The 11,233-nt window shown below is 41.3% G+C and overlaps 1 protein-coding gene across 2 annotated transcripts; it reads right to left on the bottom strand.

The window, feature by feature from the left end:
- Positions 1-994: 994 nt before the first annotated feature.
- Positions 995-10,744, bottom strand: TOE1 (target of EGR1, exonuclease). Of its 2 annotated transcripts, none has more exons than XM_089515025.1 (8): positions 10,617-10,744; positions 9,330-9,450; positions 8,522-8,562; positions 7,385-7,481; positions 7,006-7,164; positions 4,990-5,249; positions 2,765-2,939; positions 995-1,969 (listed from the first exon to the last, which is right to left on the bottom strand). In XM_089515025.1, the coding sequence occupies exons 2-8, from the start codon at positions 9,438-9,440 to the stop codon at positions 1,199-1,201; spliced, it is 1,614 nt and encodes a 537-aa protein (XP_089371151.1). In that variant the 5' UTR covers positions 9,441-9,450; positions 10,617-10,744; the 3' UTR covers positions 995-1,198. The 2 variants fall into 2 exon arrangements, with proteins under 2 accessions (XP_089371151.1, XP_089371152.1); XM_089515026.1 differs by lacking the exon at positions 10,617-10,744 and adding an exon at positions 10,527-10,586.
- Positions 10,745-11,233: the final 489 nt, after the last annotated feature.

The following is an 11,233-nucleotide window of genomic DNA, read 5'->3' as shown; positions in this document are numbered from 1 at the left end:
TCCTTTGGAGGTCATTAAACAGAGGCAGGATGGCCATCTGTCGGGGATGCTTGGATTGTGATTTCCTGCATGGCAGGGGTTGGCTTGGATGGCCCTTGTGGTCACTTCCAACTCTTAAGATTCTGTGACCTCCTTGAATCTACCCATCTTGAATGCAGTCTCCCTCTTTTCCTACTGCCTTCAGCCTTATCAAGCATTATTGCTTTTTCGAAATACATAGAAATTGGAAATACGATGGCATGGCCAATCCTAACTTTAGTATTGAATTATATACTTCAGGATCTTGTCTAGTTCCTTTATAGCTGCCCTACCAAGTCCTAGTCTTTTGATTTCTTGACTGAGCCAAGATATGGAAAATCTTGAGCTATTTCAATGACTTCATTGTCTGCTTTAAAGAATCATGTGGTCATCACTTTTGTTTCCTTAATTTTCAACTGTAAACCTGCCTTTTCACTTTCTTGACTTTCTTCAGTAACCATTCCATGTTTTTACTATTTTCTGCTAGCAGTATGGTGTCAACCATCTGCATATTGTTGATCCTTCCTCCAATTTCACTCCTATGTCCTCCAACTCTAATCCTGCTGAACATATATGTTCAGTGTACAAGTTAAACAGATAGGGTAATAAAATGCAGCATTACCTGATTCCTTGCAAGTTGGAAACCATTCTGTTTCTGTTTTCTGTGCTGATTGTAGCCTCTTTTCCTGAGTACTGGTTACACATTAGTATAATTAAATGTAACACATTCATTTCTTTTAAGAGCAATCCAGTTTTTCATGATCTAATCAAAGGCTTTGCTATAATCTATAAAGCATAGGCTGATTTACTCCTGAAACATTATAGGAATAAGCTGGTAGTTCTCATATGTTGTTTGGATGAGAGAATGAACTAAATTATGCTGATGTAAATTAGAACATCTTATTAATTTCAGGAAATTCTTATTCAACAGAATTCCTTGGCCTTATGAATATATAAAAACACTACCTGCAAATGAACAAGAAAGGAAAACTAGTACAGAGTAATTTAATTTTACGTAAAAAAAACCAATCCATATACAGGCAGTTGTTTTTTATTCCACTTATTCCAAATAGCTCTTTTAAAGTATACAAAACTACTTCATAATTTGAGGAATGTGTCTAGAAACTGCTCTTTTTCCAGCTGCTCTCATCTGAAGTTTTGCATAGCCAGCCTCCTTGCTCTACCTACTGTCCCAGGCCAATTTCATCTTCTGGCTGTGGGCTTTGGAGGATTTTGCAAACAAACTTTTTACAATTTGAAGTGGCACAGATTTTCCACTGAGATATAGTTTGTTGTGACAGTCTGGCAACCAAGGTCCTTCACTTAAGTCTCTGTGTTCATCATTCTTCAGCATATGTACATATGCCATTACGTAACCCGTCATGAAGGCATCAAACCCAGCCCTGTGAATACCTCCCTCTGAACAGCTAGTTAGAGGTGCTACTGGGTTCTCTGTGCCAGGCAAGGAGTCCACTGCCAGTGCACTCTCTACTTCAACTTTGAGCCCTAAACCTTCAGTCCCTGCTAACCCCTCATACTGGCCATCTTTGGATGGTGAGGACATGATGCCCTCACTGTCTCTGGCATTGATTTGTTCATCCATTATGGCATCAGCTGCACTGTCAGAACCTAGTTCTCGTTCGAAATCCATAAAAGTCTCCTCGTTGCTGGAGGCAGCTTCTGTGCCTGCACCATCTACTGTAGCATCAGTGCTGCTAGGACAGGATTGCTTGGAGGGTGGACCATCTTCCATATTCAAAGACTCCTCCCCATCCTTCTCAGGTCTTCCCAAATCAGGTTTTTTCAAAGGTTCTGCAGTATTCTTCCGTCTCTTCCATTTCTGCTTCCTTTTCTTCCTCTTCTCCTCTTTGTGGTTTTCATCTTCAGTAATTATTAGATCAATGTTGTGAGATTGTGAACACTTCAGTCCATCTGGACACCAGCCATAAGCCTGCAAGGAAGGGTAAAAACCATTAGCATAGCTAAGAAAGGATTTACATTTTACTAGAGCACTTTCAACTCCTAAGCATTTTTGTGACTGAAATCACAGCAGCCTGATTCCCTGGAGAATAGTACTCCAGATAATGTTCTGCACTACCTGGTTAAGTCATGTTTCCCACATATCCTATTAAAAAGCAGCACCTGCAAGATCCCAGAGAAATATTCCCTCTCTTAATGACTCACCATCAAGTCAGAATATACATTTATCTGCCACTACAGCATACCCCATCAGTCAGGATAACTCTTTAAATCTCAAGATCTTGAAGAAGAAATCAAACAAGATTTCTCTCTCATATCATAGATAGCCTACCCTTCTAGTCTTGTTGCAGAATAGCCCAGGAACAGAATCAGCTTTATACAAAGCACGTTGAAAAGCATGTTATTTATTTATATCCTGCTTTTATGCAGTGAGTTCAAGGTGCCATACACTTTGTCCTTAAAATACTGCAGTGAGATAGTCAGGCTAAGAAGGAGTTACTGGGATAAGGCCACTCAATAGGTTTCATAGCCCAATGGGGACTTGAAACTAGATTTAAGTACCAGTCCAAAACTAATCACACCACCACACTGGCTCTTTAAGATTCTGAACAAAGGAGAAACAATTTGTGGTCCTCGGGATGATACTGGACTGAAACTTCCATCAGACCTAGCTAGCAGGAAGGATGATGGGAGCTGAAGTCCAAGAACCTCCCAAAGGGGTTTCCTACCCCTTTCCTAAACTATGGAAAGCAAAGACAAGACTTACAGAAAATGTCTGGCAGATAGCAACTTTATTTGCAGTGTCTTTTCCAGGTTGGGTAGTGTCAGACAGAGAACAGAAGCGGTAGTCAATATAGGAAGATATGCTGGCAGGGTAGCTGCAGAACTCTATGGTGAGATGCTGCTTTTTTGAATCTTTCAATCTGCAATTCTCTCGCTTGCTGAAATGGAAGAACCCCATTAAAATCCAGGTGGAGGGTACAAAAAGAGATCAAATGCCTTCAGAAATTGTCCTTCATCTGTACCCAGATCTAGGGCAGTTTGTGGTCCGCCAGCTGATGTCAGGATACAACTTACACCAACCCTATATAGCACATCTAATGCTGAGGGATGATGGGAGCCAAACACCATCTGAAGGACTTCAAGTTGACCACTACTATCTAAGGAAAGCTCTTTGCATATAGAAAAAAAGCCTATGAGGGAAACAGATATCAGAATGTAGACTATACTTTCCCATTTACAACAGTGCTACTCCAAATAGTCAATTCTGATCTCTGAGTTATTAGCTACCAGTTCCTGCCAAGTTTACAGAGGTGAAAGTAACAATTATAGCCAATGGGCACAACTATGTCTCCTGAGAAGTATTTTTGTAGTGTAACACCAACATACAACCATGCTGCCAGTGTAATTTTTCAACTTCAAGAGTATCTGGCACACAAGAGCTGCATCTACATTGCATAATTAATGCAGTTTGACCCACAACTCAGTGCTATGAAATTCTGGGATTTGTAGTTTTGTGAGATAGTTTGTCTTTTCTGTCAGAAAGCTGACAAAGGCCTGGATTCCATGACATTGAGCCATAACAGTTAAAGTGGTTAAAGTTAAAATGCATTAATTCTACAGTGTGGCCAAGAATGTGATCACCTCCAAGACTTCTCTGACAGCAAGGAAGCATCTCCTTTAATCATTAACTGGAATGCAAGTGGGAATGCAAGATACATTGCAAGCAGTACCACAAAACTCGAGAAACATTTTAGCCACTTTCACATGTATGGTTGGAAGCAGCTGCTGCAAATTCATTCCTTGCAAACACTTCCCTGCCCCAACTTCAGTTACCCAACACAAAACAAAAGACCCAACCCCTTCCTTCTTCTGACAGAGGACTGAGGTGAGGTGACTTTTCCCCCACACCAGGCAAGAAAAACTAACATTATCCCTTTTCCCACATTTTCTGGCATATGCAAAGAAGTTTCCAATGGACACACAGATAGTATGAGATCCATTTTTTGCTTCATGCTACACTGCAGGCTGCTCAGAATTACTAAGGTTCTCTGCTGCTGGGTGTTCGCAAGACAGTAGTGAAGTGAGAAACCAATTCTTCTCACCCACATTTTCTGCATGTGCTAGAGTAAAATCATCAGTGACTATAAGTAATAACTATGTAACTATCAAGGCAGCTGAAATTTTGCAGAGTTCAGATTGAGAGAGGACTTTTACTTAAAATCCACACCTAATGTTAAACAGAACTTCTGTTATTGTCTCAAAGGCTAACTGAGGTTGCAAGCCTAGAAATCTTAATATTGTTCCAGGAGAAGAAACTCACCACACCATGGGGTGAGCAACTACTCCAAAGCCAGGAGTCACTCATGCCCTCATGTTCCCCTCTCAATGTTTTGTATTTTAAAAAATGTTTGGATCAAAAAGACTACCTGCACCCTTGGGCATAATTTCACCATATTCTGAGAAGGGCCCTAGCCAGTTTTAAGGAGGAGTTTGGAGGATACATGTAACCCACAGGCCAGTCTTCACCTATCCCATCTTTAGCAAGAGCACAGTAAGTTAAAGTACCTGTATGGAAAGCAAGTTCATATAAATTTACATCTCACTATTCTTAATGAGCACAAGTAAAGGTTTTGGAAAGGAGGGTATTTTTCCTTGGGGAAAAGATATATTTTGCTAGATCACCAAAAGCCAAGCACAAAAAAGTTTCAACTATCTCATGACCAAGGAGCATCAACACTTAATTTAAACATATTTGCCCAAGAATACGCACATATAACATAACTTGTTCAAACTTGAAAAAAACCTAGTGTTTTTAATCAGTAAAAAGACAGACATCTTATTTCTTATCCTGCACCATACCCAGTCATTTGAGAATCAGCTGCTGTTCTTGCACAAGATAGCAAGCAGCAGAAAAGCAGACTTGACTCCGGAGGTTTTCCAAGAATCCCTGCCAGGATAAGGAAGATTCACCCAGGTAGAGATACCTACCACTTTTTGTAGGCATACTCTAAGTAAGAGGCCACAAAACGTGTCTCAAACTCAGAAGCATATTTGGTGTCATAGATGCCAGCTGGAAACATCTCTGAAAGATCTGCAGTAAAGGTACCCAAGTTATCAGGTAAGTGAGCATAGAAACACTGGTACAAGAAGACCAAATCAATTAGGCCATTATGCAGGATGAGGGGCTTCCGGGCTCGAATCAGTTCCAGGAAAAAAGCACGGACAGTTTGGCTCCGATTTTCATTTCCCTGAATGGGGGAAAGGAGGAAGAATTAGTAAACTTCCCATCCAAGGCATACATTAATTTTCCTAGTATGAGAAGCACAGCCTCATATGTTAGATAATTTTAGGACCAGCTTTTCCCAACACATTATACAAAGTAAATGCAATGAAGCCCAGAATACGATCAAGGGAACAAAGTCTCCTCAAGTCCTTGTTGGCTACCAGTTAAAATACCAGCAAGAAACACAAGGGGAACCTCATACACTAGTTGATCATTTTTAATAACATTTCAAATCAATCTCTCAGAGGGATGCTACCACCAATTTGCTCTCTGGTCCCAAAATGACCCTAATTGCTCTCTCAACAGACTGGAATGACAGTTTCATAGAGTGACAATGGGGTGGGCAAGGGTCCAAGGCCAGAGGATAACACTGGCCTCCTAAAGGACCTTGGAAGGATGCACATGCGACTGAAATAAATATTCAATCCCCTATTCCCCAAAGTCACACTCTGTTGGTTTTTAAAGGCCTCTTAGAATCACAGAATCATAGAGTTGGAAGAGACCACAACGGCCATCCAGTCCAACCCCATTCTGCCATGCAGGAAATCTAAATCAAAGCATCCCCGACAGATGGCCATCCAGCCTCTGTTAAAGACCTCCAAGGAAGGAGACTCCACTACACTCCAAGGAAGGAGTGTGTTCCACTGTCGAACAGCCCTTACTGTCAGGAAGTTCCTCCTAATGTTGAGGTGGAATCTCTTTTCCTGCAGCTTGCATGCACTGCTCCGCATTCTAGTCTCTGGAGCAGCAGAAAACAAGATATGACATCCCTACAAGTATTTAAACAGGGCTATCACATCACCCCTTAACCTTCTCTTCTCCAGGCTAAACATCCTCAGCTCCCTAAGTTGTTCCTCATAGGGCATGGTTTCCAGACCCTTCACCATTTTAGTCGCCCTCCTTTGGACACATGGCTCCAGTTTCTCAACATCCTTTTTGAATTGTGGTGCCCAGAACTGGACACAATATTCCAGGTGGGGCCTGACCAGAGCAGAATAGAGTGGAACTATTACTTCCCTTGATATAGACACTACTTTTATTGATGCAGCCTAAAATCGCATTGGCCCTTTTTGGTTGCCGTATCACACTGTTGACTCATGTTCAATTTGTGGTCTACTTGGACTCCTAGATCCCTTTCACATGTAGTCTCCTTCAGCCAGGTGTCATCCATCCTATATCTGTTTATTTCATTTTTCTGCCCTAAGTGCAGTAACTTACATTTCTCCGTGTTGAAATTCATTTTGTTAGCTTTGGCCCAGCTTTCTAATCTATTAAGATCATTCTGAAGTTCGATCCTGTCCTCAGGGGTAATAGCTACTCCTCCTAATTTGGTGTCATCGCAAATTTGATGAGTATACCCCCAATTCTGTCATCCAAGTCATTGATAAAGATGTTGAACAGCATTGGGTCCAGGACAGAACCCTGTGGGACCCCACTGGTCATTTTATCCACCCCTGCATCACTAGCAGCTTTTCTTTGATTAACTCAACTTCTAATTTTCATGCTCAAGTGAAAGTACTTCTTTTAGCTATCTATTATGGAGTAAAATATTCTGTGACATTTACTGAATAAGACCTACATTCTCCCCCCCCCCACCAAGTATTAATTTTTATAAACTATTAAAATTGGCACTCAAGATATCTAGTAATAAAAGTTATAATTAAGACATTCAACTGATCAAAGAAAAATACATATTAAAGGGATGGAGCCCTTATTTATACCTTGTCATTGCCCCTCTGATACGGAATCCCCTGGGAATATTGCTTGTTAAAGTCAAAGCCATGTTGTACCAGGAACTGAACTGACTGTGGTTCAATTATATAATCCTCCATGCAGAGCAAGGTCAGGTTGTAGATCTGTGAAAGGTATGTGTTCTCTGTCTGTAAACATAAGACGGCCCAATGTAAAAGAGAACCGAACAACAACAAAAGGAGCAAACTAACTTTCTAGAAGCCCACAAGTTCCCTTTATAGGTTTAGAAACAATACTGGCAGTTATGTGCATTCCTTTTTGGGGGGATATTTTTAAAGTTTACCAAATTTTACTATTCCTCACACCCAGCCCTTAGGTGGAACATGCTCATAACTAAGAACACCATACCTTGTCAGGAAGCTGCTTGAAACAAGCAATTCCAAGAGATAAAATGGAGCGTGTTCTGGCAGCACTACACACAGCTTTATAACGTTCTTCAATACACCTGTGGAAAAAACATCAGGCAACTTAATGGGAAGTAAACTTAAGTATAGGGATTAGAGACCATTCTCATATGGATACCTTAACATTTCTCATTTCTTTTAACAAGATTTTCCTTCCCATTCAACTGGGCAAATTTATCTTTACTGAAATTATAAGAGACCCACTCCCACTTCCATTTTCACTTTATGCACGATCTCTACAAACGGAATCAGTCAATAAATTGATTTATTAAAATAAGCAATCGCATCTTAAGAAAGCAATACACAATAGAAACAATACACATTAGAAACCTGATAAAGTATGTTTAAGCAACTCTCAAGAACTAAGGGGCAGGGGGAAATTCCTGAGAACATTCTATGGAACAAATACTCTTTGTACAACTTAGTCCACGACTGTGACAAATCCTTATATTCTCATGCAATTCAGAGCATTTGGTAAATTAGCATCTTGCTAGGAAACCTGAACAGGTTTATTTCAACTTTTGTTCTAGTGTGTATCCAGAACTTAAGCTCTCCTTTTATAATGGGCCAACAATTCATAATTTAAAACAATAACAACTTACAGAGACAAAAGAATACTAAACAATTTAATAAAATAGTTTAAAACCAAGTAAATACATATTTTGAAGGGAAAAAACAGGCCCCAAGGCTTGAATAAAAAGCTCTTTCAACATGACACCAGAAAGAAATCAACACTGATGCCAAACGAACCTCCAAAGGGAGGCCATACTATGAATTGCATGTAATTGCAAAGGTAGGCCCTCTCCTATGTCTTCCCACGATGTATTATTCCAGTTATTCAGAAATGGAAGAACGCCCCCCCCCCCCCAATCAAGTTCTTAGGCACACTGGACTAGTGTATGTGAGGAGATTTATCCTGACTGGTGGCAACCAATAAGTAATTATTTGGGGGGCAAAATCTTGAAGGGTCCACCAAAAGGGAAATTTCCCTGACTAGAACTGAAACAATGCGGAAAATTACAAGAATTTTGAAATTATCATGCTTCAGAACGGAAGCAATTACACTTAGCATGTTACTTACTGGTTCAACAAACTCTTTCTTGATCCAAGCCCACTAAGTTCCTGCAGACAAAAGTAACAGTTAGACTTTCACTCCCTGGTGGTGTAAGATATATAACTGTGGTCCAAAACACACTGCAGAAATAATCCAGTTTGAGACTGTTTTAACTGCCCTGGCTCAGTGCTAGGGAATCGTGGGAATTGTAGTTTATTGTGGCACCAGAGCCCTCTGACAAAGAAGGCTAAATGTCTCACAAAACATACAGTTCCCAGAATTCTCTAGCACTGAGCCAGGATAGTTGAAATGGTCTTGAACGGGATGATTTCTGCAGTGTGTTTTGGACCTTTGTCATATGATTTCAGGATAGGCTGTATATCAGTGGCAAGCACATGGAAATCCTCCCAAGTTCAACCTCATATTCCAGATTGAGTTGGAAAACACTTCTGACTGAAACACTAAAGATTTACTATAGACAATATTGAGTTTAGATGAATAACCCACAGTCCAAGACTTGGTACAAGTGTATGCATCCTTTTTCTGTACACAGAGGCAATTATGTCCTTAAATATCTAGAAGAAATAGCATATACACCCAACCTGATCTTAGAAGATGCATTAGTTTTGCACTTTCCAAAGCACCACTTCCTGCCAACTGGAAGAGGCCTTGAAGAAATCAAATGTTCCTATTGTCTCTAAGCATTCGCTGAAGACTATCATGTCCACTTTCCCAAGCAAAGGCTGTCCCATCACCATCCCAAAGACAGCTCTTGAGGTCTTACTGCACACAAACTCATCTGATGGTAAATACATGGAAGAGCAGCGTTACTCACCGTGTCAATTGCTACAAAGCTAGATGTTTGGATGGCCAGGAGCATAGATGGCCAGAGTTCTTTGAAATTATCATTCTGGACATCGATGACTGGTACCTTCAAGGAAGCCATCCTTACACGGCTATTAAACAGAGAACATACATGATTTTAAAAATTCAGAGGTTGCGAGAGCAGAACCAGCGATTAAGACAAACAAAACAATTCAGAGACCCAGCGGAGCGTCAGAAAGAGCAACGATTTAGAAAACAAAATGAAAAGCAATTCAAAGATACAGCTGTGTCAATCTGTAGAAACAGTATGTCGAGAGAGATCTTGTAGCATCTTTGAGACTGACCGAAAGAAAGAAGCTGGCAGCAGGAGCTTTCCTAGACTCAAGTCTACTTCCTCAGATGCATATTATTATTTAGGGTATTTATACTCTGCTCTTCAGCCAAAAGGTTCTCAGAGCGGCTTACAAATTGCTAATTAGACATTTCCCTGTCCTAAGGCTTACAATCTAAAAAGACAAGACACAAAAGGAGAAGGGAATGGCAGTGGGGAAGGGGAATAAGTCTAGCAGTTCTTCTCTCCCTTGAGGCCTGGACCATGGCAGATGGACTGGAGGGAGGGCCCTTCTTCTTAATGGAGCCGGTCTGCCTTTCTTGCCTTGTGGATGATGGCGGATAGAGGGGGGGCCTTCTTCTTTTTCAGGAAGTTATTAGAAGTTATGCATCTGAGGAAGTAGAACTAAGAGCCCGAACAGACAGGCCAAAATAAAGCTGCTTCGAGCCACTTTGGAAGTGTGCTGTTCAAACGACACATGCCTCCTAAGAGCCCAAGAGCCACACCGAAGCCATGCTCCAGGAGTACAGCACTGGCGCATCTTTGGGCCTCTTAAGACGCGGGTGTCATTTAAACAGCATGCCTCCAAAGTGACCAAAAGCACCTTCATTTTGGCCTGTCCGTTCAGGCTCTTAAAACGGAGGCCTTTCGAGAAAAACGTAGGGATGTGACCCAACAAGAGCTGAAATAAGAACAATAATAACAACTTTATGATTTATATCCTGCTCCTCGAAGCGGCTTACGTTAAAACAAAGCGATAAAACACAACAGCAATAGAATATTGTACGATAACACAACAGCCCTACCCTTCCCCAGCCATTAATATTAAAATACGATTAAATTATCAGCTATTATAAAACAACCATTAATAATTACAATTAAATTAATTGTGAAGAACAACCAGCGCAGAGGCAACTAGGCGTCGCAGATTGTGAGGGTGATGCTGAGCTGACTCTGGACACTCACATACAAACATATGAATTAACGCGTCTCAGTTGTGCTCAAAATGGAGGACCCTGGAGCACCAGTCGCTTGGAGGCCCACGACTCGCTGTCATTTTCTTTCCCATTGGATGCGCCAACACGAGCGGGTCAGGCACTGACATAGACAGCTAAGCTGAAAGGGGACGGCGAGAGAGAAAGGACCCCGGCGCGACTTGCGCGACTTGCGCGCGCCGGGGTCCTTTCTCTCCCGCCGTCCCCTGTCAGCTTAGCTGTCCATGTCAGTGCCTGACCCGCTCGTGTTGGCCCTCTTCATCCCAGTGTAACCAGGCGTCCTCCTTTTCCAGGACCACGTCCTACATTCCCACCTTCTGCCCAGGAGGACTGTCCAAATGTCCATTTTGAGCATGACTATGAAGCATGCATTTATATTTATATCAGTGTTTTTAGCTTTTCTTCAGTCACATCCTCCAATTTTCTTGACTATCCACCATTTGTAGAATGACTAAGAAGCATGAATTTAACATTTCTATCAGTGTCTTTAGCTTTTATTTGGTTCTGCGCCTACATTTTTTCTTGAATGTCCTCCACTTTGTGGTTCCTCGTCCTCCTTTGCAGTGAGGACATCTGGTCACCCTGTTA

Source organism: Sceloporus occidentalis, unplaced genomic scaffold (genome assembly GCF_023333645.1).
Source record: "Sceloporus occidentalis isolate IW3139 unplaced genomic scaffold, rSceOcc1.0.p SCAF_3, whole genome shotgun sequence".
Lineage (NCBI taxonomy): Eukaryota > Metazoa > Chordata > Lepidosauria > Squamata > Phrynosomatidae > Sceloporus > Sceloporus occidentalis.
This window is presented reverse-complemented; position numbering and strand designations above follow the sequence as displayed.